This window comes from Apostichopus japonicus, chromosome 23, assembly GCF_037975245.1.
Source record: "Apostichopus japonicus isolate 1M-3 chromosome 23, ASM3797524v1, whole genome shotgun sequence".
In the NCBI taxonomy this organism is placed as follows: domain Eukaryota; kingdom Metazoa; phylum Echinodermata; class Holothuroidea; order Aspidochirotida; family Stichopodidae; genus Apostichopus; species Apostichopus japonicus.
The window spans coordinates 10,233,406-10,260,699 of record NC_092583.1 but is presented as its reverse complement, the minus strand read 5'-3'; the positions used below and the strand labels follow the sequence as shown (position 1 = coordinate 10,260,699).

Sequence of the window (27,294 nt, the reverse complement as noted above, 5' to 3'; positions counted from 1 at the left end):
TCATGACTGTGATATAAAGATAAATTAGTTATATATAAATATATTCTTGAACGAAGAAACAGGATGTACTTTCCACTTTGAAAGACAATAGTTTGGTACTTAAGTTTCCTTCCAAACGAAGTTGCTATGTAAATTGTAAATATATATATTGCACCTACAATTAAATCACCTATGTATTATGTTACAGCTATATTTATGTATAAAAAGCACTGTACAAAATTACAAAAATAAAATAATTTTTAATTTAATTTTATTTATATTTACTTGCTGAAAATGTTACATATTTTTCATAATTTTTGCTTTCAATATTTCGTTTCATGCATTTTATAAATTTTTTAAGTCATAATTTATTTATTTTATATATCTATATATATTCAATAATTTCTTTCTTCAATATTTGCTATTATTGCATTTGCATGTTAATTTTCATTTTCAACTTTTTCATTTAACTTAGTTTTTTTCATTTAACTTAGTTTTTATCATTTTAACTTAGTTTTTTTTCACTCTTGTTCAGAGTTATTGTTTCTTCCAAGCGTTCTTCTGGCCTTGTGGATTGCATGTCGTTTCATGTTTTTCTTAATTTCATCCTCAACAGTGGATTCAACTGAGCTGTTGCTGTTTGATTTGCTCAAATTCTTTCTGTATTCAATCTCCTCCATCTCAAGGGCTGCCCTCTGATGATGAAGGAAGGTAGGAAGAAATTGTTTCTATGATAAAGGCATTTCCTAAATAGTAACAACCATGCCTAATAGTTCATTAGCTTTAACAATATAGATAAATTCTAAGAAATGACCTCTGTTTATTTATGGTTCTTATGTGACCCCAAAGTGTTGATGAGGCAGACAACAACTTTATTATTTGAAATCATTCCACATTTTTAGTTTATGTAATTCAGTTAAACAAGTAACATTTTATAGTCCATTGAATACTGTTGAGGGTCATAAGATTAAGTAAACACTATAGGTATATTCTAAACCATCATCTCTGAAAGTTTGTGGTTCTTCTGTGACCACAAAGTGTTGACAAGGCAGACAACAACTGTATTATTTGAAAATGACAACTTTTGTAAATTGAAATCATTTAGAACTGTTATATGTTATTCTGTTTTAAATATGCTACACTACATTATACATGGTGTCTCTGAATGAGAGGAAGAAACATGTTATAAGGTTCAAATATCTTTATCTCACGCAGGACGTTTGAGAAAGTAACAAAGTTACTGTAACCCATTAGTGACAAAACTTTTCATAAGATTCCAAGATGTAGAACTAATCATATGATTAATATTTATTACTGTAGATGTTTTTCTTACCATCTTAAGGATCCTTCTCCTTCGTCTTTCCATTTTCTTTCCTTCGTCCTTAAATAAAACAATTTAATTAAAATCCTGTTAATGTTGCATAAACACTTTGTAGAGACAACTAAAGTGTGTAAAGCAAGTCCAGGTACAAATCAGAAGTAGGTAAATGCTCATGCAGGCATAGTTTTATCAAGTCATTTCTTTGATATCCTCTTACAAATTAATCATTCTTTAATACTTCAAATGGGTAGTTTTGGTTTCAAATAACCTAGTATATTAATGGCTGATTTTTAAGGGCAGTCTGTCTGTTTGCTAGAGAAGAGATGACCTTCTTGTCAGACAACCATCAAGTTACATCAACTATCCTTGCAGTCATCGCAAGGACAAAACAAAACAGCATTCTATGAATCCATCATACATTTAATATCGTTTCATAACTTTCCTGTTGGGACAATAGTAAAGTCCAGGATGTCACTTAGACAACCATCCAAGTTTCTTAAAACTCTGCGATGTCTTTAGATATTTTTACCTTTATAGTACAAATAGGACAGAGACATGACAAACATTTTCAAAATGAAACAAAATATAATTCTGAATTCATCCAGATATTCCTGTCAAAGAGGAAAAAATATTTAATAGCTTTACCATTGGCTGTTGATCCTTCTCATTGTCTAGCAGATACCTGGATGATGCACCACTGTGATGTTTTGATCTTTTCTGGGACTATATGGAAATATGAAACAACAATAAAAAAGGTTAATCTAATAAAAGTGAGGGCCAGCTTCAGTTTCTAAAAGTAAACATATATCAGTAAAAGTAAACAAATATCAGTAAAATATGTATGTCTGTAAAGTTTGTTTTCTATTCACCTTTTTCCTCAGAGACTTAAAAATAGGTAAATTCTTTATTTAACACAGGTCTAGAGTCACAATAGATAAAATATCCCCTACTTTCATAGACAAGTACTTAAATCAACTAGCATAACCCCACACTATACATCAGTATAACAGGTCTACAGTTACAAAGAAATCATTAAAAATAATGTTCATAAAAGTGAATAAAGTTAACAGTAGAATAGAGCATGTTATAGCTATAAGGGGTGAGTTGGAAGGAGGATAATTACTAGAATGATTCAGTAAATGTTCTCACCACAGGCTCTTGTTCAATCACATCCTCAATAGTGAGCTCAGAACTCGGGATCTTGCGAGTTTTCTTTCTTCTCTGATGTTTAAAGAAAATATATTTAAAAGTAAAGTGGTAGAATATGAAAGAAAATGTATGAATATCCCAACCACCCAATGATGCTGATAAAATAAGCGAGGTAAAAAAGGAGTGAATCTGGAATGGATCCATGATTTAAGAAAGGAGGGTGTGTGGCCCTGAGGGTCAAGATGACTCCAATGTGGGAGGTTCTCCCCTAAAAAAAAAAACAAAGAGGTGGGCCGGCATCTCTGCTCGATAATTTAATGTAAGTGTTAGTTTTCTCACCACTGATGGTTGATCGGCACATGCTGCAGTTTCTGGCTGGCTCTCAAAAGCAGTTGGTCCACAAAGCTTTCCTTGCTTCTGAGACTAGGATAGGAAGCATAGGAAGTAAATTTAATTCCAAATATAGTACTAACATTCCATTAAATCTGAAATATTATTACTGTTTAACAGTTTAAGATGTATGCTTCAATTATGTAAAACACATAGCAGTTCTTTCTTATCCTATATGGCAATGTACTAAACACCCCCTTCATAAATGAAATGAAAACTCTTATCTTGTTAAACAGAAACAAACTTACTTTATTCTGCTGCTGCTGTTCAGTCTGTACCAAGGAGGTCCTGTGATGTTTGGATCTTCTCTGAGACTGGAAAATACGAAATATTAAAAGTTAATTACCAGTACCTGAAATGGAGTTACTGTTACAGCCTTCATGGCTTGACTAAGAGTAAAAATCACACAAAAAAACACACAAATAAAGAAATATTTCTAAATTCCTTTATATAATTTTCCATATAAACTTTTTACTAGATTCCATATGAAGTTGGCCACATCTTGTAGATTGTATGTTGAAATTTACAATTTGAATCCTTATAATTTTGTAACATACAGCTTAAATCATCTCTGAGAATAAAAGGTAACTAAAATATCAGGTCGATTAATATACAGCACACAGACACGAGATCACACATGACACTACATCACATGTACTTTCTTTATCTATGTATATTATTTACATGGAGACCTTTGTTCCCCTTTATATATGTAAACAGTACCTACTGCAGTATGAAGAGTGGGTATTGTAAAGGCAAGATGTGGGATGAAGTCAAGAAATGTACTCACCACAGGTTCTTGTTCAATCACATCTTCAATAGTGAGCTCAGAACTCGAGATCTTGCGAGTTTTCTTTCGTCTCTGAGGGTAAGATGAAAATGAAAGACATTAAAGGCAGGGTAAATTTTAAGGGATCTCTTCTAGTTGTCCCTTGGACAACCAGGTCTTACGTTTATTGGTTGTCCATTCATCAAAATTTGGTTGCCCCACAAAATGACAATGATGTACTCGGAGAGATGTGTAGGTTGGTGAATAAAAAAAAAGATTTTAGGATGAAATCTTTTTAACATTTACCTATTTGGGGGTGGGGTATTTTAGTCACAATACAATCTGAATTTGATGGAAACAACTAGTCATCCACAGGACTAACTCCACAGCTGATTTTAGTTGTCCAAATAGAAATTTGGTCACCTTGGGCGACAGGAATACCTTTAAACATGTGCACTCACAGGTACCTGAAAAAGACGTTTTAATGACCATAATATTAGAAGATGATATTAAACAAAAAGACAAATTATACTTTAGGTTTCTTACCACTGATGGTTGAGCATATGCTGCAGTCTCTGGCTGATCCTCAGAAGCAGTTGGTCCACAAAGTTTTCCTTGCTTCTGAGACTGAATTGATAAATTGAAAATAACATTTATTTGTGAAATGGTTATTAGTTTAGTGAACTGAATATATTTGACAAGATTAAAGTCTTATAGGAATTGTTTCAGTATATGGTTGTTTGATAAATATCAGTCCATACTATAATAGTGTAAACCAAAACTCAATTGCATGTATGTAAAGTTTTTTTTTTGTGCAAAAAAACTATCCCCATCCTTTTGATTGGATGTTAGCCAATGGAAAGACAATTTCAGGAGAGTTTCACAATTTAAGTCAAAGGTGGTACACTGAAGTATTACCCTATAGTAACATCATGTCATAAGCTCTGATGTATTACTTCTTAATATGAGGAAACCATTCTCAATAGAACATTAAAAAGTGATAAATGGTGGAATTTTCTTCACCCAGTGTTTGTTGAAGGGTGATGGCATAAATCTTTTCCATTCAGAAACTAGAGTGACTTAAAGCAACTGCCCCCTCAAAGAGAAAGACAGGACAACATGACAAACAGATAAGGAAAAGGAAATGGAAAAGCAAAATGAAAACTTGCCAAACAAAGGTTTTATGTGAAATAGAACTTACTTGAGTCAGCTGCTCTTGTTCTCTCTCAACCATACCATTAGTGTCTGAAGATGTTTGGTGTTTAGAGCTGCTGTGTGGCTGTATAAAGTAAGGAATCAATTAAAACCATTGACAAACAGAAAATAATTCAACAGTACTAAATTAGAATACAATTTTAATATACTCTAGACATTTTAGTTAAAATTTATGTCAAGTAACAGCCATTGAAATCTCTAATGGAAGGGTTTAGTAGCAAAACAATTGGTGACGTTTTGTACCATCAAGTGATTCATTTCCTTGTTTCACTTTACACCACCTTTACATTAATTATTGCTGGGATTGTAAAAGGTGGTTGTAGACATCTATTTTCTACAATGATAATTTTGCCCACACTGGTCTGACATGTCACAAGGTTGTGAATATTGATATTTAAGCTAATTAATGAATAAACAATTACTTTCGTCTAAGATTACAGATACTGTAAACCTGAGTTAGCTCTCAGGTACTCACCAGAGGTGGTTTATGATTTACTTCATCCACAACTTCATAATAAGATTCTTCATGTTGTTGTTTGCTCTTCCTCTGGGTCTACAAAATAAAATTATAAACAACTTGAACATTTAAACATCCAGATCTCAGATATAATTTGCTTTAAGGATGATACAGTTATGAACAAAACTTGAAGCGAGATTTTAATTGACAGATATAGCAGAAGTTTATGATGCAAAGCTATTTACAGGTATACATTCCAAGTTTTAACAAAATTAGGAAACCATGAACAAACTCTGAAACACAGTCTCTATCAAAATGAAATCAGTTCACATTGAGCATGAAAAACAATAGGATACAACCAAGCTTCTCCAAATGGAAGAACAAAGAGGAATAAAATTCATTTGTTGATTTATTGTCATAATTCAATATGTTTCATATACATCTTACCTCATACTTGCTGGGGTTTATTTTGTCATAAAGAACACCAGCACTGGCTAATTCAGTCTCAGCAAGATTCTTAAATACTGACTGAGTTACCTTGTGCTGTAAAACCAACAAGAAACAAACATACCAATGTTATCAGGAAAACTTTTATTGATAATATATCAAGTATGACCTATATTATCATTATATTTTCCACAACTGAAGCAGAATTAACCATATAATCATTGTATGAGTGAGCCTGAAAAGGATGTGAATTTATTTACCTGCACAAGATTAAACCATACTTATATAAGATTTTGAACTCTTTATTGATAATATATTTATTATGACCCATTATCAGTTTTCCACAACCGGAAAATGTCAAATGCAACTATTGTATGCTAAGTCTATAAAATTATAAATTTATTATTGTACCTGCACGAGATTAAGCCATACTTATAAGCATAATAAATCACAAACATTTTGAACAGAGTGCTCAAGATAATGCCAAGTAAAACCACTTTCTGCTAACACCTGTTGTCACAAAGCTTTGCTAGCTACTGTTTAATTTTCCATGTAGGGTTGAAAGGGTTGTAGGCTACATCCCCCAACCAACTCCCACCTGCAAAATACATCTTTCACTTTGTACTACACATTAAAACTAAGGCATGAGGAGAACCGGAAACTTCCTCTTTTCCCAGCAACTCATTCAATATAGTCTATGTTTTACAATATTTCAAGAGCAAACCTGCACAGAATTTACATTTTTCCCCTGACAAAAATAACAAGCAAGCAAGTAAATAATATCTATATCTCCATGTTAATTACCTTTCTTTCAAGGCATTCCTTCCTGGGTTCTCTTAACTGGATAGTATAGTCAACTGCTGGCTTGACATAAATCACTCTTCCCTATGAAAAGGAATGAACCGAGTCAGTATTTAACAAAGAGCCTGTAGAAGAAGTATTTGCTCAGAGGGTGATTATTTTGAATCTATGATGCTGAAGACAATTCTGCTGAGTGTTTTACATATGTAAAAGTGATCAGTTTTGACCAAAAATGTACCAGAAAAACAAATAATGGTCACTTATGTTTAGACTCCAACACAAATTTTTACTAAAAACCCACCAATCATTTGATTTATTGGAGAATTTAACAATCGTTGATTTATCAGAAGTGAATTGAAGGAAACTTCCCAGAAAGTATTTAGCAAAATTAAATTAACAATTTTTAAGAAACAATATACTGATTGACTGTTAAACTTAGTTCGGTTACAACATTTCAAACTTAGAGCAGCTGCCACTTTCACTTTTAGCACATTTCAGTTTATTTCTTTATTATTCAGTTATTTCTTTAATCCCAATACCTTGGCAGGTGTTGGCACCATATCATACATTGAAGACTCTTTGGCTGGTTTGTGGGTAGGCAGAGGTTGTTCCTGAGATGATCAGAAAAAAGCAAACAAAGCATTATGTGATATTGGTAATTTGTTAAAAGAATGATTTTGATAAAGCTTTGACCACTTAATGCTGTAATGAATTAACTTAGGCTTAATATTAGTTTGCTATTAATAACCGTAACTTATTAAAGACCTTTTCATAAGCAAGCGTTTAGCTGTAAATTCACATGTTACTCACAATAACTTAAATAGATAACAAAGAGTTCTTAAGAGGGTTTCAGGTATTTGGAAATTTTTTGCTCAGGTGTCAATGAAAAGTGTATTATTAAGCAGTATCATTAAAATGCATGAAGTCAATTCCGAGTCAAAAGGTTAAAAAAGGTAAAAAAAATGAGTTATAACAAGGTTTAAGAACTTGAAATTCTTACTTGTTTGTAACATCTGTGACTGATCTATGGAATCATGAAAGTTATCTCTGGGAATGTTTTTTTTCTCTTATAATTTAGGAACGAAGTTAACTTTGGGGCAAATAAGTTTGTGGTACGATTCCACTGTTTGCCAGCAGTCTTGCTGTAAAGCAAAATCATATTAGAGTTAAATCAATATAATATCTTGCTTTGAGCAGTAATAATTAGATTACAGAAATTACAATGTTTGTTTTTGACTTATACAAGTTGAACTCTTCTAACAGCAGAGCTAGAGGATAGATCTCAGACATGATAAAGAATTCTTTGTAAAATAACAAAAATTACCTTCTTGTCAGATAGTCGGTGAGATTTCCTTGGCTTGTCTGCTTCTTTTGGTTGCTCTAACTTGATGTTCTACCAAATCAAAACATAGAATAAATATAAAAACTTATAATAATGACATTACATTTTACTGTACATATTTTAACATGCCTGTCAGGTTAAAATTGAAAACAAAAAAACAAAAGACAATATACATTATGAATTTTTGTTAAAACAATAGAATAAAAATGCGAGCAGATTGAAGTTACCTTAAAGGAGGATTGAAGTTTTTGAATGGGTTGGATTTCATGATAACGATTGTCATCTGAGCTGCTGTCCGACTGGAACAAGAACGAAAGACAAGAAATCAATTTCAATGGCTAATTGGTATTAAATCACCTGACTTGGAAGAACAGCAAATCTGGCCAATATCCCTTCTTTTAATAATATCAAGCATTCTTTGCAAACAAAGGTTCCAAAGTCAAAATTGTACCAGGTATGAATTTAATGACTGAAGTCATTAAAATACTTCATGAACAGGAACCCAGAACTTCCAAATAGAACTTTGATTGCATTACAAACTATTATAATATAAAGCATAATATCCATAGACTGACAACACACCTCTGCATTACTCTCTTGTAAAAGAAATGTAGTTGTATCTTTATAAACTTAACTTATTGACCTATAACTTTGTAAACAACTTTTAATTGTTTCAAGGAGTTTGTCTTCTCCATGTAGACAACTGAAAGCTTCATTCAAGTTTAATAGTCATACACAGTTCCTCTATTCTTCTTACATCGTATTTAGTTGTATTGTCGACGTTTCCTTCCCTAAGAATAAGATACGTCTCAGATTACCTCAGATATAAAGTTTAACAAAATCTTGGATAACTCAGGACTGCATATATCAAAGTAAATTACATGTTACTACCTCATCAGAATCTGCTAGGGCATACATTCCATTTTGTCCTGTCAAGGCTGGGGTCTTTACCGTTGGAACAGTCACACTGTATTTGGCCTGAGAAATGAAAACAAAGAGTATCTCAATATGTGATATCTCATTTTTGTTGCAAAAGAAAAGAATAAATATTTTACTAATAAATATAATTTATGTATTTTTGTAGGTTTCTTCTCTGCCAAAATATCTTTAATTGAATAATGAAATTTTCTGATTTCTTATAGGTATTAAATACTTCAGTAATCTTACAAAGCATTTATTGAAGCAACTGCAACAAATTTGTTTTGTATCATCCTTTTGTTAAATATAATCAAACAGAGAAAGAACTAAGGAGCGAAAATTGTTGAAATCTGACTGCTTATTTCTGCTATTTAACACCAAATATTAATTAGAATATCAAATAACAATCTTCTGTAATGGCTTTATAAATACAATTAAGTATATTTACAACTCTCTAGATTTCAGAAACATCTGTGAACTGATGCATCAAAGAGGGAGGAATAATTTGAACAATTTTCTATGAAGTGTAAGCATGACAATTAACAAACCTCATTACAGTTGTCTTTGGGGGCATCCAGATTGTCCATGACTAAGTTTTTCCAGTCATCTTCTTTATCGAGAGTCTTGACGGAGACAGAATCACTCTGAAATAAAACACAAAATGAAAAGTGAAATCAAAGTAAGTTTCTCTGCATCTGGTACTGTAGAAAATCATCACAAACAGTGATGTAGACTCACCTCAGTGGACTGAATTTGTTGGTTCACAAGACTGAGAACTGGAGTCTGACTGTCATAATCCTGATGAAAGAGAGAGTTTGATGTGAATTTGGAATTGTGTTACTTGACTACAATCACAAGACTGGTAAGATTGATTTAAAAGAATACCATAATCATACAGTACAACTTACAGTCTGAATGTGTAATGAGTATTCAAAGTGTGGCTTTAATTGAGTACATAACACATCTGAAATATTCTTAAACAACATTCTATAATAAGCATAGCTAAAATACAAATTAAACTGTAATAGTTACAGGTGCAATTTGTGCCTCTTGTCTGAAATCATTTTTTTTTTCTTTGAGGAAAGTCTATGTCGATAAAAACCAATTTACTCACTTTAAATAGCTGATTAATCCTTCATATTAGTAATACTAAATTTCAAAACATAACATATCATCCTACCATCATGTAGGTAACAGGCAGGTTACTTGGTGGAGGTACAGGACAGTTGACCAGTGTTGTCATAGAAATGGAGGCACTCTAAAGGGAGGCAAGAAACAAAGCCATTAAGAAAATCTTATTGCATTTTAAATATACATCTTTACAAGGAAACATTTTCAGTTGAAGACTTAAACTATTTAACATGACAATTAATTTAAAATACCAACTATTTCTTTGGTCTGTTTTGGACAATGTGCAGTTTCAAGGTAAAAGATTAACAGTAAGATCATAGGTTGAAAATAAAAGTACTCAACAGTTTATGTGATGTTTCTATAAAATATACAAACATTTTGCATATATTTATACTACATTATTTGAACTACATTGTTCTAATAAAACTTATTACATCACAACACTCTAAATATGAAGGGAAAGAGAGAAGAAAAAACAATGAATATATGAGAATTAAGTTATGACTTACGATGGAAGGTAAGGGTGAATGGCCTTTTGTTTTCCGTTCTACCTTAGCTCTCTCACTCCCAGCCATGAATATGTCAAATCTTCCCTTGGAAGGTTGTTTCTGGCTAGAATTACTGGCAGTTACTCTCTTAGAATCCTTCTTGAAGATAAAGAAATGATTGCAGAATTTAAAGAAGATAATAAATAGGTAGATATGAATATGACCTACAAGTCTCAGTGATTGTAGAGATAATAAATCTTTCATGAGAGAACCTGCCTAAACATTAATTTGACAAAGGATAATCACTTGATGCTAAATACAGAATAAATATATGATGCAATGCACAGCTTTATATGTAAATGCATAACTCTCCCTCAAGGACCAAAATCCACTCTACATTTGTAGCTTCTTTGACACTTAACTTTCATTTTCCTTCGATTTCTTACCAAATCAGAATTATTACTATCATTAGCATGGTAAAACACTAATACACATCTAATATATTTGAACATAACAGAATGTGTCCAGGACTAAGATCTTACAAACTTACCCTGGGTGGTGATGTTCTTTCTTTCTCAGGTATTTCACTCATAGCGAGGAAGTTGGTAAAAGTTGCCTCCGTTGGGACGTAGTCATAGGAGGCTGTTTCTTCATCCTCTGCTATACCAACCTAAACACAAGAAAATGGAATCTATTTAACATCAGCAAGTATATTGATGTAATAGAACAATTTACCAAAGCAGATATGCATTAGTAATATACTTAGTTATAACTGATGAAGTTTAAACAAAATGAGACAAATTAAAAATATTACTTTAAGTTTAGAAAAGCAAAAACTTCTGCTCTTTATACTTTGTTTATTAATTATTCATAACTAAACCAACTGTTATAGAAACCATTGTGTTTGATAAAATATGTTCACCCTGTACAGCTTGTATCCTAGATCTAATACAAATGTTTTTTGGGTATTTTTTATTTTGTCTAATGTATCTGTAAGAATATACAGAAAACTGATTAGCACCACCTGTAAAAACTGCATTTTTTCATTTGTTTTATAAGAAATGCATTTAGTTTACTGTAATCCTAGGTTGGATAATTCAGTTGATAGAGCAGAAATCCTCAGTTCAATAATGTCACTGCTTAAAATGCTAATATTCAATTACTCAGTGTCCTTACCTTGTTAGTACTAAGGTGGTATGGAAAGTAAGTATTGGTGGCCGATGGTCTGGTCAAGATAACAAACACCAGATGTCCAAAGACAAGAGTCAAGAGGTACATAGCATGAATCCACTTGGCTCTATAAAGAAGAAAAAAGAGTGACAGATTTCTTTACAAAGGAGAAACTATTATGACATTTAAGAAACTTCAAGGTAGTTCTGCTAGCAGTGAAGATTTCTTATCAGATGCCAGGATGTGCTGTTTAAGTGCCATTAAAATTTTAGGAACAATAATTCAATGGAAATTTCCTCTATAATTCAGGAAAGACCAGAGCTTATGCCACTGGGTTTTCTTTTTATGTTGATTAACAAACTGCACAATGAGATGTTATTTAACATTTTATCATCAGGAAACAATTCTTTTTTATCAGAACTTCAAAGAAAGAACTGTCCACATTTGGGTAATATTCACAATATGTTTATGTATAAGTTCTAACACCAAAGTGCTATAAAATATGTTTAATACATAAGGGATGAATATGTGAAACAAACATAGAACAAATGGGAACAAGGTTCAGCATGTTAACTATGTTAGTGGTGCAAATACAGGTGCTTCAAAGTGATGTTAAACAGTGCTCACCTACAGTAAAGTGGAAGCCAGAAGTTAGAAAAGAGGATCATGACAGGTTCGGCAAGGAACCAAGAGGATGAAAGGATGGTAAATATGAGGTAAAAAGCTCCCTTCTTAGGAAAGTCTTTTAGGGTAAACACTGCTCCATAGAGGCACCAGACGGTAGCTGAAGATCATCGAAAACAGAAAACAAGAAGTATTTTTAATATTCTGAATGAATATCTTCTTGATACCACAGGACTATGTGCATGTTGTAGTGATCAAATATGGGAAGAATATTATGAAGACTAAAGAAGAATGCCAATCTTTGCATGTAGAAGAGGTTGTTTGGGGAAGCAGTTGATTGAGCTGGTTTTACATAAAAGAAATGGTAATGAACATGAATATTCATCACTGACTCACCACCAATCCTCATGCAGACTATACCGAGGGCAGCAGGCGTATCGTAGATGTTCTTGATGTCACGTGGATCAGACTGCCCTAAGATGATGTACAATATCATGTAGCAGAAAGAAAACCAGCTCGCAAATGCAAATATCTTCACCTTGCCGACTCTACGGATTGTAAGTCTAAAAAAACAAGAATTGTGAAAAGGTTAAGCCGTGATTTAAAGGTATTGAATGGTGAAGTTAGTCTTCAGTATTGGGTAGCATTTGTACCAAACTCTGCCTCTATCTAGATTCAACAGGAAATTATCTAACTTTAATAACCTTATTAGTTTTACATGAAATGCACTATATTTTGATTATTTCTCTAACTTTAAAAGTTATCAATTAGCCATAAGGTATTATCGAGCTTGACTGTTAGAGAATATTGAACTAGTTTAATACAGTAACATACCATTAAATGGGAGAGCACTGTAGTTCCAATTCATTGAATTTACTGGTGTACTTACTGCCTGCATGGTCAGTACATACCTCCTATAAATACCCTTGAGATTAATGTAATATCCCATGTTGATGTCTAGAGTTACTAACCTGGTAATAGTATATCCTTTTGATATGACTATCATCAAAATAGCAAAGATAATGGATCCTGCTGATGTAAAAGCGTGGCCTGGAAGATCAAAAATATATAAAAAAGTTGGATAATATGTGAAATAACAGGTTATCAAGATAACCAAAAATAAATTAAAATATATAAAAAGGTACATGTTATCAACATTTTCTGCAAGAAACCAACACAATGATAACACTTTTTGAAATATCATCTACTGTCTCCAATGTTAAATGATATGTAGCTCTTGAGTTGTCATCCTCCCACCCCTCCCCCACCCTTACCCATATGAAGATCATTCAGTTGGTCATTTGAAAACAAAGACACTATGTCTGATTCAGGACTTCTTCTGTTTAAGTTTTACAAATTGTTTGAAACTTTGCTTATTGGTATTAGAAAATGAAATATCTCAAGAATGACCTTTTGATGATAAAAGTTAGTATTTATGACTACACAGCCAACAAACAACACATGGTTCAGTTTCATAACTTTATTTTACATTAATGTATCCCACTTGTCAGTAAGGCCACTATTGCAATATGCCATGTAAGTGCTACATTTCAAGAATTTTTTCCGACCCAAAAGGTGTAACTTAATAGTTATTACCTTTACTGATTAAGGACATTGAAAACAATTTCTGCCCTGATTCTACTATGCGAAGAAATATAGCCTAGACGTAATTAGTATTTTAGGTCAACGCTAAATGTTTACTTTACTTCTGTTTGGAAAGAAACAGACTTTCTATAAATTTCATTGTGATGCTTACTTCAGCAAACTAACAATACATTTTGAGGTCAAATGTACTTGCATATCAAGAGAGGTAATGTTGTAAACCCAACTAGCTGCTTTAAGAATGTACTGCTCCTAAAATCTAGCAAATATTTATAGCAGACAGAGTAAGGTTAAAGAATCTCACCAATTGTAACTTGCTTCTTTCTCTCATAACCATCCAAGGAAAATGAATACCAAGCCTTAGTCATGATGACACAGCCAGTGAAGTGAAGACAAAGTGAGAAGATCCAGATCTTGTAAGTGGCGTGCAGCATCTTCCGGGACCAGAGTATAACTACAAAGACAACAAGAGGACAATCCATGGAGTTGTAGATCTCATCTCCTCCACAAAGTTTAGGCCAATTTGTCCTTTGACCTCATTCAACCTTTGATCCTGACCTTAATCACCTAAATATGTCCTATTTAAAAATTTGTCTCATCTTTCTCTCTTCATATCATATGGTTTGCAGCCTTTTTCCTACATGTTGACGTGCAGAAATGGCTAAACAACAAATTTTAGGTTTCTTGACCTTTGACATCATCATATCATGCAAGCACAGTTTACATGGTCAGGCAGCTACCCACCAAGATTGAACTTGACCTGACTTATGGTCTACTGTAGGGGGAGTTTGCGACACACTTTCACGCTCACTCACAGACACACACACACACTTCCTCACATTTCTAATGTGGGGTGAATTACAATATCTCATCTCCTTATACCTTACATGTAGGGAGATGAGATAATGACAGTTGCTGATTTAAATTTGCAAGATTTTAAGAAAAAACCCATCTGAAAACAGTTCTTTTTTTTTTTCACCAATTGTCAGCAAAAAAAAATCATTTTAAGTACGTGAGAAGCAAGGAACTGCTATATTTACTAGTTTGGCATGAATATAAATGACATACCTCCAAAGACAATGCTGGTGAGTAAACATCCAAGGATAATTGTTCCACAGGCGAAAGTCACAACAAGATTGGCTGTATATAAAGAAAGAAATATTGGCCCTGGTGTTGTATTCATATCTTTCTTTATTTGAATATATGTCAATTCCTGTTATATACTTAAATATATAACACACTTACCGTTTCAATATCTCCAAATGATGCCAAGAGGATTAATTTCACACAGGTTAATCCTTCCCAAAAGTGTAAACATCACTGGTGATCCAATCTGACTCTATACTTCTGATTATCAAATATTTACCATTCCTCTTCCACAAAACACCTTCCTTCCCACCCCTCCCAACATACCACTGCTTGACAAGGACAAGTCTTAATCTGAAGTAACAAAGTTAAAATCATATTTGATCTTATCTTGTTAAATTATTTAGATGATTTATGTCTAGTTATCTTATCATCTTTAAACCAGGAACCAGTTACTTACTATCCTCATCAGCTGAAAACTCGGCTAGAGCCTCATGGTTCCGTTCGTTGGTCAAATGGAGGTCATAGGTCGCATTGATACCTGTATGGCTTCGAGCATGACAGTTCATAAAAACAAAGAAGTTCCACTCAGCTTCATCCTGATAGAATTTTCGGTCCCCATAACAGTGAGTGATCTGTGAAAAAGACAAAACATATAATGTGAGAGATGTTTATAACTTGAAAGTTGAGAGCTCTGTGCAGTCTTAACTAATCCAGTGGTGTCTAATAAATGTTATTCATGCATGGTTTGATGAAGATCTGGTTTGAGTTTAAATAAGGTTAAACCTTACATTAGATATGGTCACTTAATTCTTATCTGGTATGACCTCAGAACAAGCTATTAACTTAAGTTGGTTTGGGTATTTAGACTTTAGTGAGGGGGGCACTTTCTCTTCATAGTCACTCATTTTCCACTCAAATAGTTATATATCTCACCCAAATTGGTGTATTTAGATGGAAATCAGCTATATTTCAACAACAAATTCCAACAAAGATTTCCTACAACTTTTGTTAGGGCTTTGGTAAATCTGTTCACACAGTTTTGTAGCCTTGAAATAGATGTTAGGTGTTGATGTTTAATTCCTTCAAATGTATTGACAAACTGAATAAAGGCTTTGACAACATAAAGCATGTTTGTTTTAATTTTTATTTTAATGAATAATAACATGTTATTTTATGTAATAATCACATAGCATGTAGTTTGGTAGCTTTAAATACTTAATCCTGAATGGAGGGAGAGCACCAAAAAAAAAGAAGGGAAAAACATGGGGGTTACATACTTATAATTTCCTTATTGTTGTAAATTAATATTTTGCATTTGAAGTCCTTTAATGCATAGATATAGACTCCTTTATTTCAGGTTTCATTCTGTAGACAAATGCTCCAATATTGTACTTACGTTCCTTCCATCTTCCTCTACCTCAGGATCACAGATGTGAAAGCCATTATTCTGCATCAATGGATAAATGGTTGTTTTAATTCCAGTTATTGTTCCCAGTTTCTCAAGGCAGGTCTGTAAAATGGAAACATCAATAACTTCAAAGGTAACTCAAAAAAAAAGGAACTATTTCATTAACCAAACTTTCCAATTGGAAATTCCAAGAGAGTGTAAAATGCCCCTTATGATCAAGTATTAACATATCTTCTTCTATTTATTCACTAAGGAACTCAAGAAACTGCAAACCATTTCAATTCCATCAAACTAGTCATGGTGGAGCTCTAAACTCACCACTAAGTAATCAATTAATTTATTTACTATATTTTCTTTAGTATAAATGGAGACTGCTCATACACATCCGGCTTCATCAGTCCTTTTCTCCTTATTGTAATGTTGTCTCTTTGAAAATTCCTACACTTTTAAACAAACAAAATTTCAGCCATTTTCTAGACCAATACACATCCAAAGTTTATACTCGAAGCCTACACACTTACGATGACCTAATGTAAAGGCTACCTATAGTAAGCCTAGCAATTGAAACAAAATGTGTGATAACTTTTGGTGAGGGAAGCCATTCAAAGAGCCATGAACCCCAAACATGACATGCTGTAGCCATATATCTTTACACTAGTCTGAATTATGCTGTAAACTTTATCTCACAGTCATTAACATTGTCCAGGTAAATCTCATAATATAAGTGATTTGCACTTGTACTTTAACAGTCAACAATCATGTTTGTCTACACATATTTCTTTGGGAAAGCTTTGCTCCTAAGAACACATGGTTTGTGAATTGATGTAACTTGCATATTTAAATATCTATTAATAAATAACCCTGAATTATTCATTTCCTATAAATATTTTGAGGTTTGCAAGTAACAAACTAAAGTAACGTATAACATATAATTTCAAATAATCACTAATATTACCATTTCATGTCCATGGGCATTTATCAAAGGCCATTGTCCATCTTTACCATTAAATCCAACCAGATCATGGCAGCAATCATCCTATACAGAGAGGGAATAAATGATGCTAAATATGACAAAATATGAGATCAAATTACACAACATAAATTCAGGCAGTCAACCATCTAGTTTTTGTTCTTGAGATGAAAATCATGCAGAAGTGATCAAAGGAGTTACATTAAGGCTCAATGTAATTGGTTGCATTTCATGAAGTACTACTATACTTAGTCCATTAGTTCAACATTCACTCAGTGAACTGGGATAATATTCCATACTAATTATCAACAAACCAAATTAGCCCTGATTATTTGCAAACTAGACTAGGCTAGGTGAATCTGAAATGGGAGTGTTGTAGGTGTGGGTGATAAAGTGATATAATATAATTTATTTGGAAAGTAAGAGATTTGGAGAGAATTAAGTCCAATGGCACTGAAGTGTTGCCACGAGTCCCCAAAAACCTTTCATGTGAATGTTATAGGGTTGCCATCATACTCAACCACTTTCCACAGGGTCATGTACCCTGATTTTGATTTTGCAGTGGCTTAAGTTTATATCCTGTAGCTGGCTTGCAAAGGTAATTAGTATATTGTCTCTGTTTGGGTCACATTTTCTTCAAGGACTTCTTCTATTCAAACAGGAACACCAATCATGTTATTTTTTATCAGTATTGATATTCTCCTTGTGTGTTGATCAAAGTAAATACAAGCAGTATTAATACAAACACTATAATCATGAAAAAATCTATGGTTGATTATTTAAAATAAATAGCTACACTACTGTAGAGAGTAGAGGTTTGTACTTACAGCTGGAATTTTAATGCTGTAGCGGAGCCTTCCAACTGTTTTTGGTGCAAAGACAAATCTTGCAATGTATGACAAGTCCTGTAACAAAATAACAAAAGGCATAAATTAGTCTCAACTTCAATGTGAACTTCTTGGCAACTTATTGTTATTTATTTACCTTTTTTCTTCATTACTTAAGCTTTCATTAAAAATATAAGTTTCCTTCAAATTAACATTAATCATAACATCCTTATGATTGATCACAATAGAATAACAAAATCATCAAATGTGGAAACGCATGTTTAAATAACCAGTTCAACCACTGACAATTTTGAAATATATAAAATTTATAATTTGCTGTTACAATACCTAGTTCTTTTAATGATTCAAATTACCAATTTCAAATGAAACTAATCATACAAATCATTTTTCTTTGCATTTCATCTCCAAATATTTCCTCCGATCTACTAAACTGAAACAATTTGTTTTACTTAAAGGTGGGATCGCTCGTAATTTCCTCGTAAATTCTGTCCTTCACACCACCCGATTCAAAAATAATATCAATACTACCCTCTACCGGTTCGTCGCTGTTGTCTCGTAATTTCTCAGCAATCCCGTATTTACGGCTAGTAAGCAATAAACGGGTTCGGTTACTTGAACGGTGGCCTTGGCGAAATTCCTGCATAGTTTCTTGTCTGTGGCAGTACAGGGAGTTGTTATGGAACAACTCCCTGGTCAGCAGTATGCGGTATTACGCCGCATTTTCGTGTGTGTTGTGTGATACAAAACTCTGTGCTTTGTTTTACGTTCAGAACTTTTCACAACTAATGGGCTGTACAGTATAGGTTACGGTCAAGCTTTGCATCAGGCGTAATAGTTTGACCAGGGAGCCGCTACTCTAGCAGTTCCCTGCTTTTACTCTTTTAGGCCTACATGGTGAGCAGTCGAAGTCAAGAAACAGCTCAAGAAACTAATAGTTATGAACTTTATGTCTGATTCACGCTGACTGGTGTCACAAAAAGACAAACGCGAATGAGTGAAAAAATTGACTGAAGTGATTACAAAATTGGGTATCAAACGTAAAGTCAAGTCCGTCATGTGTGAACAATTGGTATTTTAGCCAATTTAGGTATTAATTATACATAGACAGAGTCACAGCTTACATTGTATTTTATATATAAATTTTAGTTATATATCAGGAGGGTAAGACAAAGCATTTTATGTCATATACCATATATAGATAAATATGTATATAATTATTTTTGGACTCCTGGCAACGGGCCCTTTAGGCGATCACAGAGCACTTGCCCTAGCTGCACCCCGTCCTCCTAACCGGTGCACGTAAACCCTGTCCTTGCACCCCTTTGACCCGAATTAAAAAATAACGAAACTTGAACGGAAAAGGGAAGAAAAATACGTTGCCATAAGGGGCGGCTCCACCCTCTTTAGAAAGGATTGGCAAAAAGGGAATAAGTACATGAACAATAAACTAATAGTTATTTCCATTGAAAAGTGTCTCGCTGAGCATCGGCCGTCAAAGCAAAAAACTTTTTTTTCTAAATCACGTCAGTGTATTGCTTTCCAGCGTACTGTACTCCCAGAATTGACTATCCTGCTTCTTGTTCCGAACGGCTCCCAACGAAATGCCAAAAAGTCGGCAACGGGGTTGGGGTGGGTTACCCAGCTCCACCATGAGGCACCTCATCTCGACTGACTCGAATTACAACTCGAAACTTTAACTGAAATTGGATTGAATTTAAAAAAATATATACTAGCTGTCTGCATGGATCATACTTATCTATACTATTGTGTGACCATATAGGCGTACAGGCTCTATATAGTCAACCAGGAGAGACTGGGGGGAAGCTTTTTTTCTTGCCACAGAAAATTAAACATTGCCCGGAAGTTCCTAGCACGATTAATTCATTTCAAACTTCGACGGCAATGAAGGACAAAGAGAACCATATAGGCCTATGCCTGACTATAAGATCATTGAACCATCACGAACAACTCCGAATAATCTTCCATTTGCCGATTCATTACACTGGGAATAAGGGGTGGGGCTTTCCATTTGATCCACAATATTGAACGGTCACCACAACAAGGGTGTATAGCTTGGGACTAGCACGGGGAGACTTGTCAACCTTGTGAACTTTTTTGGGGGTGAGACGCGGGGGGGGGGGGAGTCGGCAAACTAAAAAGTACAGGGTAAACAGAGGGGAGGAAAGAGGTCAAAAAAGAAAGAGTGAAAGACAGATGAAGGGATGGAGGAAGAAAGTAAAGAAAATGTGGAGATGGAGGCTAGGGGTAGAGATAGATATGATATGAAAGTACAGAGAAAAAAAAACCAAGCGCAGAAAAATGGAGATCACTGGGATACTGTCAAATGCACAAGAAGAATATACAATCTAAATACTGGAATTAAATAATGCACAACATAAATACAGCTTTATGACATCAACAAATCAAAGGGGAAGGATAAAATGTTTCAAGGATGCTGGAAAATAAGACACAACAGAAGATGATTATGGTTTCTGATCTATTAGGCTTCTTATCTCTACTGCTACCAGGATGTAAGAGACCACAGGGACTCGCACAACTCTTTAAGTTGTGATGACCTCTGATCCTTACTATGCCTAACTGTTATCTTGCCAGGAAATAAATACACCAGTGCATGAGAGGAGGTGAGAGACAGGACTGATTGATCGTGTCGATAGGGGTACATGTGATTCAAGAAGATAGATGTAAAGATTAGCATCGTTTGGACACTTCAAATGGGACCCCCTCCCCACCCCCCACACCCTCCCCCACGTTCAAATCATATCCCCTCCTGGCAACGGAAATGAACACCAGTATAAATAAACCGATACAGATATTTATACAAGCTGTGCGTGTAGGTCTATATACAATATAAAGCTGGCCATTCTCTGATTGTTACTCCTTGATTGAATTTCCCCAACCTTGCCCACCTTGACTTAGAGGGTGGCCAAGCTCCTGATTCACAGTCATAGCTACTATCGAACAAAATGGACGAAAGCAATTTATCTCAATCTGGTGATGCAGATGTATCATTAGCAGCTAATCCAACGTTTGTGAATGTCGCACAACCTGTCAACAAAAGTCTGGGAAAAGTGCTTGCCCCTGCCATATGTATGATCTCTTTTGTTCAGGATCATGTAAATGTGGCAATGTGTATTCGTATAGTCTGAGGTTTCTCTCCCATGCTGCTCCATATCTAATCCTACTGGTGACATTGGACAGAACATTGGCAGATGGCTTCTTGAGAGGTGTTGAAGTATCTGGATCAGGAGTATCTGTAGAGATTACATAAAACATCTGGATCAGGAGTATCTGTAGAGATTACATAAAACAAGAGTTACTAGATTGCAAGTATCCTGCTATAGCTTCTATGGCTGTGACTAAAAATATACCTTTTGTTTAGAACTTATCACACTTATATGCAGCACTGGAAACTGATATTTCAATTTAAATGGTGTCATTGAGTTTAGAGGACATTGAAGTTACAAGTATGTTGGTGAAACCAAGACCACCCTCAAGAAGCAGTTCTAGTCACAAGTCAATACCATGAAAATGGAGACTCCAGTAGGGGAACACTTTCAGCTGCCCAATCATACCATTAAAGACATGTCCCAACAGGTAACTAAATTCGTAGACTAACCATTTCAGACATAGTACACCACAGCAGAGATAGAGAGAGCGGACGGAATGCTCTAGCACCATTCAACTGAATGGGCTCAATATACAGGAAGGACATGACTAACTTTATCCTGCTCCATCTCTGTATTCTGCTATAGTTTATTCGCCCTCTCTCCTTACTTAATCCTCGCTTTGTACTCCACAATTTATCTAAATACCTCTGCTTTCACTGACTCCTTTTGTTCAATACACCATTAACTTCTTTCTTTGTGTTTACCATGTCCTCTCTGTTCCAGGCTCTATTGTGTCTCTTGAATTTACTGTTACTAGTCAGTTTGCCTCTAAAGAAGATCCTGATAATATCAGGCCCACTTACTTTTATAAATTCCCATACACATGTATGCTTTTTAGTGGATGAGCAATATGCTACTATCTTTTTCTTTTCTTTTGGAATTTAATGAGAATGAAATTGTATTATTTTTCTGATCACATCAGATCAGATAAGATTAGCACTGCTCTTCCAGTCTGTAATTCATGCAAGGATAAATTTACCTTCTCCTTTCTGAGTGTCAACTGATCTTTCTGTGGTGACAGCTGCTGAGAATGCCTCTGTTTGACTTTCAGCATCTTTCCGGAAAAGATGCATTTGAAACCTATACAATGAAACAAAAAAAATTGTTCGTAAATCATATAACTGAAATAGTAATTTTACTGTACACCCCAAGCTTAATTGTATGCGTAATGAATCTGGTAATGACCAAATCATTACAAACATACATGTTTTTATCATACCTACCCAAGAAAAAATATGAAAGAGAAAAGTAACAAACAAACACTTAGGCAGATTTCAATAATAACATATTGTTAACCCACATTGATTTAAACCCAGATAAGGATGAGATATTCTTTCATACTCTTCTTCAACATATCCATAAACCGTGGTACCTTTCAAGAATTGTAAGGATAATTTTGTGTTGCCCAACTGCTTGCCCAACAACTTGAGCTCACATGTCAATGTAAAATTTACTATGTAAACTTCCTGTCTTAGTGAACTGATTGGTTTCATATCGCTAAAAGATGTCCAGTCTTTTGATCAAAGTTTGATGTACACTCATTATTTACCTACTGTGTAAACTTCCTGTTTATGTGAGCAGTTGGTTTCATGAGTGAGAATTGAGATGCTAGCTTACTCCATGACATAAGCCCACCATTGTGAAAAATTCCTGTTTACATGAATAGCTTGATTTCAGACTACCATTAATTTAACGCTAGATTACTCTCCACAAGAGATAGTTTCGGCCACCAAATTTAATAGATATTATAATTTTTGAACACTTAACATCAGATCATTCACAAGAAGCTGAACAAAAACAAGCATAGTACTGACTATATATAAAAAATATGATAACTTAGCACAGCATCATAAAGTATGAGCATCAGGCCTACACGAAAAAAACTGGTACTTTCTTACCTCCAGGCATGGCTATATAAAGGTTTATATAGGTATAGCTATATATGTACTAATATGGTCCCTCAATTTGTGAGGCTAATTTACCTAATTTCTTGCATAGCAGTTGGGTTCCTTCAAAAATCCCAAACACAGAAATGTACACATGATTGCTGGAATATTGGACAGACAGTCAGTAGATAACAGTATAACACCCTGTAGGCTGTTGCCCAAATGAACCATTAAAACTTGATTGCATATATGCTGGCTGTGGCTGACCTTAGAAAAACCTAAGGTCTAGTTGCATACGCAGCGGTGTGAAAACATGTGAATCAGTTAGTAGTGATTCTAAATTATTTATGTAGATGCATTATTTTTATAGGAAAAATTGCAGGTCCATGTGGTTGTACTTGTACAGCACAGTAGGCCTTCCTCACTGGTGTATATTACAAAATTAGGGAACACAGTTACTATGAACACTAAATTCATATACTTATTACTAATACTATAGGCATTAGTCCTATGTTATATGCCTAGTTAATTATGACTGGGCATAGGTGAGGCTTTTCTTTCAAATGCTCATTCACAAGAATTATTCCTCAAACAAGGATAGCTGATAACAATTTAGAACCTGGAGGGGGTGGGGATGAACAGATCACCTAGGCCTAGTGGTTAGAAAATATATTTCCATCAATTTGTTGAGGCAAAAAAACAGTTTACTTTTTGGTGATGAGAAGGCCCAGCTTTCCATGGCATAAATATGAGGAGTGAAACTAAAGACCCCCAGTCCCTGTCAGTCTTCTTTAGGAAGGATATTTTAATTTTTAACTGTATACAGTACAAAGTGGCTATTCTTACGACTAGTCGTAAGAATAATTTCCGACTACGCATGGGCAGTTGCTATTTTTATGATTAGGAGTACTAATTTTACGACGAGGAGTAACAATAACTTCCGGTTAGGGTTAGGATTGAGGTTTAGGGTTATGTTTAGGGTTAGGGTTACCCCTACTACATGCGCAGTTGCTTTATTTACTTTACTGCACTTGAAGTTGCCTTTGTCGTAAGAATAGTTTATAAATAATTGTTACGACTAGTCGTAAGAATAGCCACGGCCTACACAGTATCTTCATGACAAGCATTCACAAACAGTGATGATGATGACTCAGTAATACAACTTACTGCTATTTTGTGCTAGGATAAGTATGATAAGGTTAGCATACGCTAAACCATTGGAAAAATAATGAATGATAGGCCTAGTTACAAAGCCTAGGCTCATCAAATCATGTATGTTACAAATACAATAGCATAGACACTGCGAAGTTCGAACACCTAAGCCTTAAAATACCCCAAAAACTATCTTCATTTTATTGACAGATATGTACGTACATACTTGCGCACGGGTCATTTTGGAGAGGAAATAACTGTAGCTTCCTAGTTTTTAGTGATATTGGCTTTCGCTTGTAGGTTATCATGGTGAAATCGTGTATTTCTTAGGGGTTTCCGAACTTTGCAGTTTTCTGTACTTCGCAATACTGACAGTTACCTAGGACAATACCCTGTAGTACTACTATGTACTAGTATTACCCTATACAGTTTTAGCCTAGCTTAGCAAATCATTACCTTTTTGTGTGATCCTGAAGCAAATGTTCTGCGAAATCTGCGTTGCTAACAGAAGTCAAATCGTGGACATGTTTGTAGAGTTCTTTCTCCATTTGCCAGTTTACGTAGGAACGTAGAAGATAGATCTTCGTGGCATGTCTTCGTCGCTGTTGTTCCTTTGCACTGCTGTTTTTGTCAGGTCCATGCAACAATGGCTTTCCTCCACTTGAACCTACGCTCGTTCCAGGATAAGGTCGTTTTCTTTCGCCCGATTCTCCTTGCCCTGATCCCCTTTCCATGATTGTCAGTATACTCTAGTCTAATCGAATGTATTTGTACAAAAATCGTACAGTATTCTTTACTCAAAAGGCACACAAACAACAAACTGTCGCGTACGAAAATCCTTTGCGGTAAACAGTACAATAATCTGAAATGCTGTGTTATAACATTATGTGTGCATGGGTACGGGCTTGTTACGCATACGCTTGCCTGTGCTATTCACTGATCTAAATTTGCCACCAAGGTCACGTGAGTTTTCGGGGTCCCAGTAAACCTCGCTGAAACCTCGAAAATGCCAGCGCCCTCAAAAAAAAGTCTACGAGCGATATCGCCTTTAAGTTAAGGTGAAGAGGCAACTTTGTCTCTATTGGTAATATGGATTGTAGATATTGGTGATAGCACATGAAACTAAAGTTAAAGTGCTTTGTAATACATATAAAAGTTATAGTAGCAATTGTTCCTTTGGGGATGAAAAGGTCCCCCTTTTAATATATATGGAGGAGGGGGGGGGGGTGATAGAGGTCTATTAAGGGATTCAAGTATTTGCAATCTAATGTAGTTGGATAATTAATCACCAAGCCTTGTTTGTATGCTGTTTCAATCTTTTACAAATTTCCCACAACAAAGGACTGCTACTGCTTGCCCACAACTATAGAAATGGTTTATTGTCACATGAATTATGCAGGCCAGTAATATTTCAACATCATGGGGAACTGGCGAAAAGTAGATTTGATTCATTTTTATTACTAAACTCAGCATCATAACAACTGCAGTGATATTGGCTTAGGCTTTACTCCAAACGTATCAAAAGCTCAACTGGTCCTAGTTAGCTACTATTACTATGCAGTTAGGTGAGGTTAGGCCTAACTTAACATTAGACGTTAGAACGATCCTGTAACTCCGGTACAGTACTTATGTTACTGTTAGTACGAAGTTGCTAGGTAACTGTAATTATGTGGAAATGTCACAACCAGACTAAAAATCCGTCATGGCTATTGGCTAATGGTCTTCAAGGAGGCTGGGTATCATGTTTACGTCATACATCGCATGCGCACACAAGGCTTGTCCAACTCGTAAGCATTGATGCAACCATGTTTCATGTTAGATGAGTACACTTAGCCTAACGCTCAAAATAAATGGCCTAGCTTTCTTTAGTCTTTGTTAAACTTTAACTTAACTGTGGCCTAGTTCAAGGATACATACACGAAATAAAGCGGAGTCGGAATGATTCACTTGAATTTACAATCGAGCTCGCCTAAGCTAACTAGGAATAGGACCAAGACTCAAGAGGCAAGTCTCGAAGAAAGTAACTAAGATTTAAGATAGGCCTAGCCAAACAAAGATTAGATCTAACTTTAAAGTTAAAAAGTAAACCTTACCGTTTCGAAATCTTCTTCAGTATGTCCAGTAATTCTTAGTGCTTCTCCGTCTGCCACCATAAAGGCAGATAAGAAGATGCACAGGATCAGTACTTTCAACACTGATTCCATATCCGAATTCCAACAACGAAAACTTTCACAAGTTCACACGACTGCGTCCGCTCACAATGAACTTCTCCGCATATACTGTACACGTACGTACACACATTATTTGTCCACGTAATACGTATGAGTATTTACTGTACAAAACATGCTCAGTTTGTGGGTGAGTTGCTGTTTGTTGCTATATTTACGAACGGCGTGTCACAATGCCATTCTAGTATTTGATTGGTTGAGAGTTTGCGTAACGCTAGAGTGCGTCATAATGCGGCTCTGGATGCCTATAACAACCCGTATATATTAAACAGACAATTATAACTTTTAAGACAATATGATCGAGGATAGGGTTACATGAAAATCTGCTTTTTTCATTGATTATGAACCTTGTCGTTCGGCATACACGGGGATCAAAACGCAAGATGCCAAAATGCCCCCTAGCTTACTAAGTCAAATTGATAGCATGCATGGTACATATACATGCCCTGAAATTAACATGGAAAATGTCAAAGTGCAACTTTTTCGGCAAATTTTAAAATGATGATGAAGTTGCCAAGAACTTGATTCCTTTTTTTTCATGTAGTACATTACTTGTGGTGCAGGCTGTTATGGTTGGTGTTCAAATAGGATGGCATTGAGTTAAAACTTCACTTTTGTAGAGTAGAATTGATTTTCTTCATTAGGGAGCTGTTCATATACATCTCACACAGTATTTACCCTTGAAAAGGCAGCTCATGGGCAATCTCGACCTTTTGGCCACG

General features: G+C 34.8%; 2 protein-coding genes across 6 annotated transcripts; both read right to left on the bottom strand.

The window, feature by feature from the left end:
• Positions 1 to 313: 313 nt before the first annotated feature.
• On the bottom strand, positions 314 to 26,636 carry LOC139964730 (uncharacterized). 5 transcript variants are annotated; one of them, XM_071966597.1, is made up of 32 exons: positions 26,438 to 26,636; positions 18,098 to 18,175; positions 17,256 to 17,336; positions 16,289 to 16,402; positions 15,350 to 15,524; positions 14,872 to 14,943; positions 14,108 to 14,257; positions 13,173 to 13,251; positions 12,598 to 12,764; positions 12,205 to 12,361; positions 11,584 to 11,704; positions 10,958 to 11,077; positions 10,429 to 10,566; positions 9,969 to 10,046; positions 9,527 to 9,586; positions 9,337 to 9,432; positions 8,762 to 8,848; positions 8,098 to 8,169; positions 7,853 to 7,921; positions 7,068 to 7,139; positions 6,532 to 6,612; positions 5,728 to 5,823; positions 5,299 to 5,376; positions 4,810 to 4,887; positions 4,155 to 4,235; positions 3,630 to 3,701; positions 3,088 to 3,153; positions 2,790 to 2,872; positions 2,450 to 2,495; positions 1,946 to 2,023; positions 1,313 to 1,360; positions 314 to 674 (listed from the first exon to the last, which is right to left on the bottom strand). In XM_071966597.1, the coding sequence occupies exons 1-32, from the start codon at positions 26,546 to 26,548 to the stop codon at positions 501 to 503; spliced, it is 3,078 nt and encodes a 1,025-aa protein (XP_071822698.1). In that variant the 5' UTR covers positions 26,549 to 26,636; the 3' UTR covers positions 314 to 500. The 5 variants fall into 5 exon arrangements, with proteins under 5 accessions (XP_071822698.1, XP_071822700.1, XP_071822699.1 ...); XM_071966595.1 differs by having other exon boundaries at positions 324 to 674; positions 2,450 to 2,521; positions 2,789 to 2,872; XM_071966596.1 differs by having other exon boundaries at positions 325 to 674; positions 2,450 to 2,521; positions 2,789 to 2,872; positions 10,429 to 10,563.
• Positions 20,647 to 25,099, bottom strand: LOC139965050 (uncharacterized). Its single transcript, XM_071967223.1, has 3 exons — positions 24,801 to 25,099; positions 22,286 to 22,386; positions 20,647 to 21,390 (listed from the first exon to the last, which is right to left on the bottom strand). Exons 1-3 carry the CDS (start codon positions 25,076 to 25,078, stop codon positions 21,188 to 21,190), a joined length of 582 nt encoding a protein of 193 aa, XP_071823324.1. The 5' UTR covers positions 25,079 to 25,099; the 3' UTR covers positions 20,647 to 21,187.
• Positions 26,637 to 27,294: the final 658 nt, after the last annotated feature.

Bases quoted from the DNA above. Each gene is read 5' to 3' on its own strand.
- LOC139965050 (XM_071967223.1), bottom strand. From the start codon at position 25,078: ATGGAAAGGGGATCAGGGCAAGGAGAATCGGGCGAAAGAAAACGACCT. The intron at 22,387-24,800 runs GTAATGATTTGC...TTCATTGTATAG, and splicing joins CTTCAGGATCACACAAAAAG to GTTTCAAATGCATCTTTTCC. The intron at 21,391-22,285 runs GTAAATTTATCC...TAATCTCTACAG, and splicing joins TGACACTCAGAAAGGAGAAG to ATACTCCTGATCCAGATACT.
- LOC139964730 (XM_071966595.1), bottom strand. From the start codon at position 26,548: ATGGAATCAGTGTTGAAAGTACTGATCCTGTGCATCTTCTTATCTGCC. The intron at 8,170-8,761 runs GTAGTAACATGT...TTCTTGTTCCAG, and splicing joins CCCTAGCAGATTCTGATGAG to TCGGACAGCAGCTCAGATGA. The intron at 1,361-1,945 runs GTAAAGCTATTA...GTTTTATTTAAG, and splicing joins AGAAGGATCAACAGCCAATG to GACGAAGGAAAGAAAATGGA.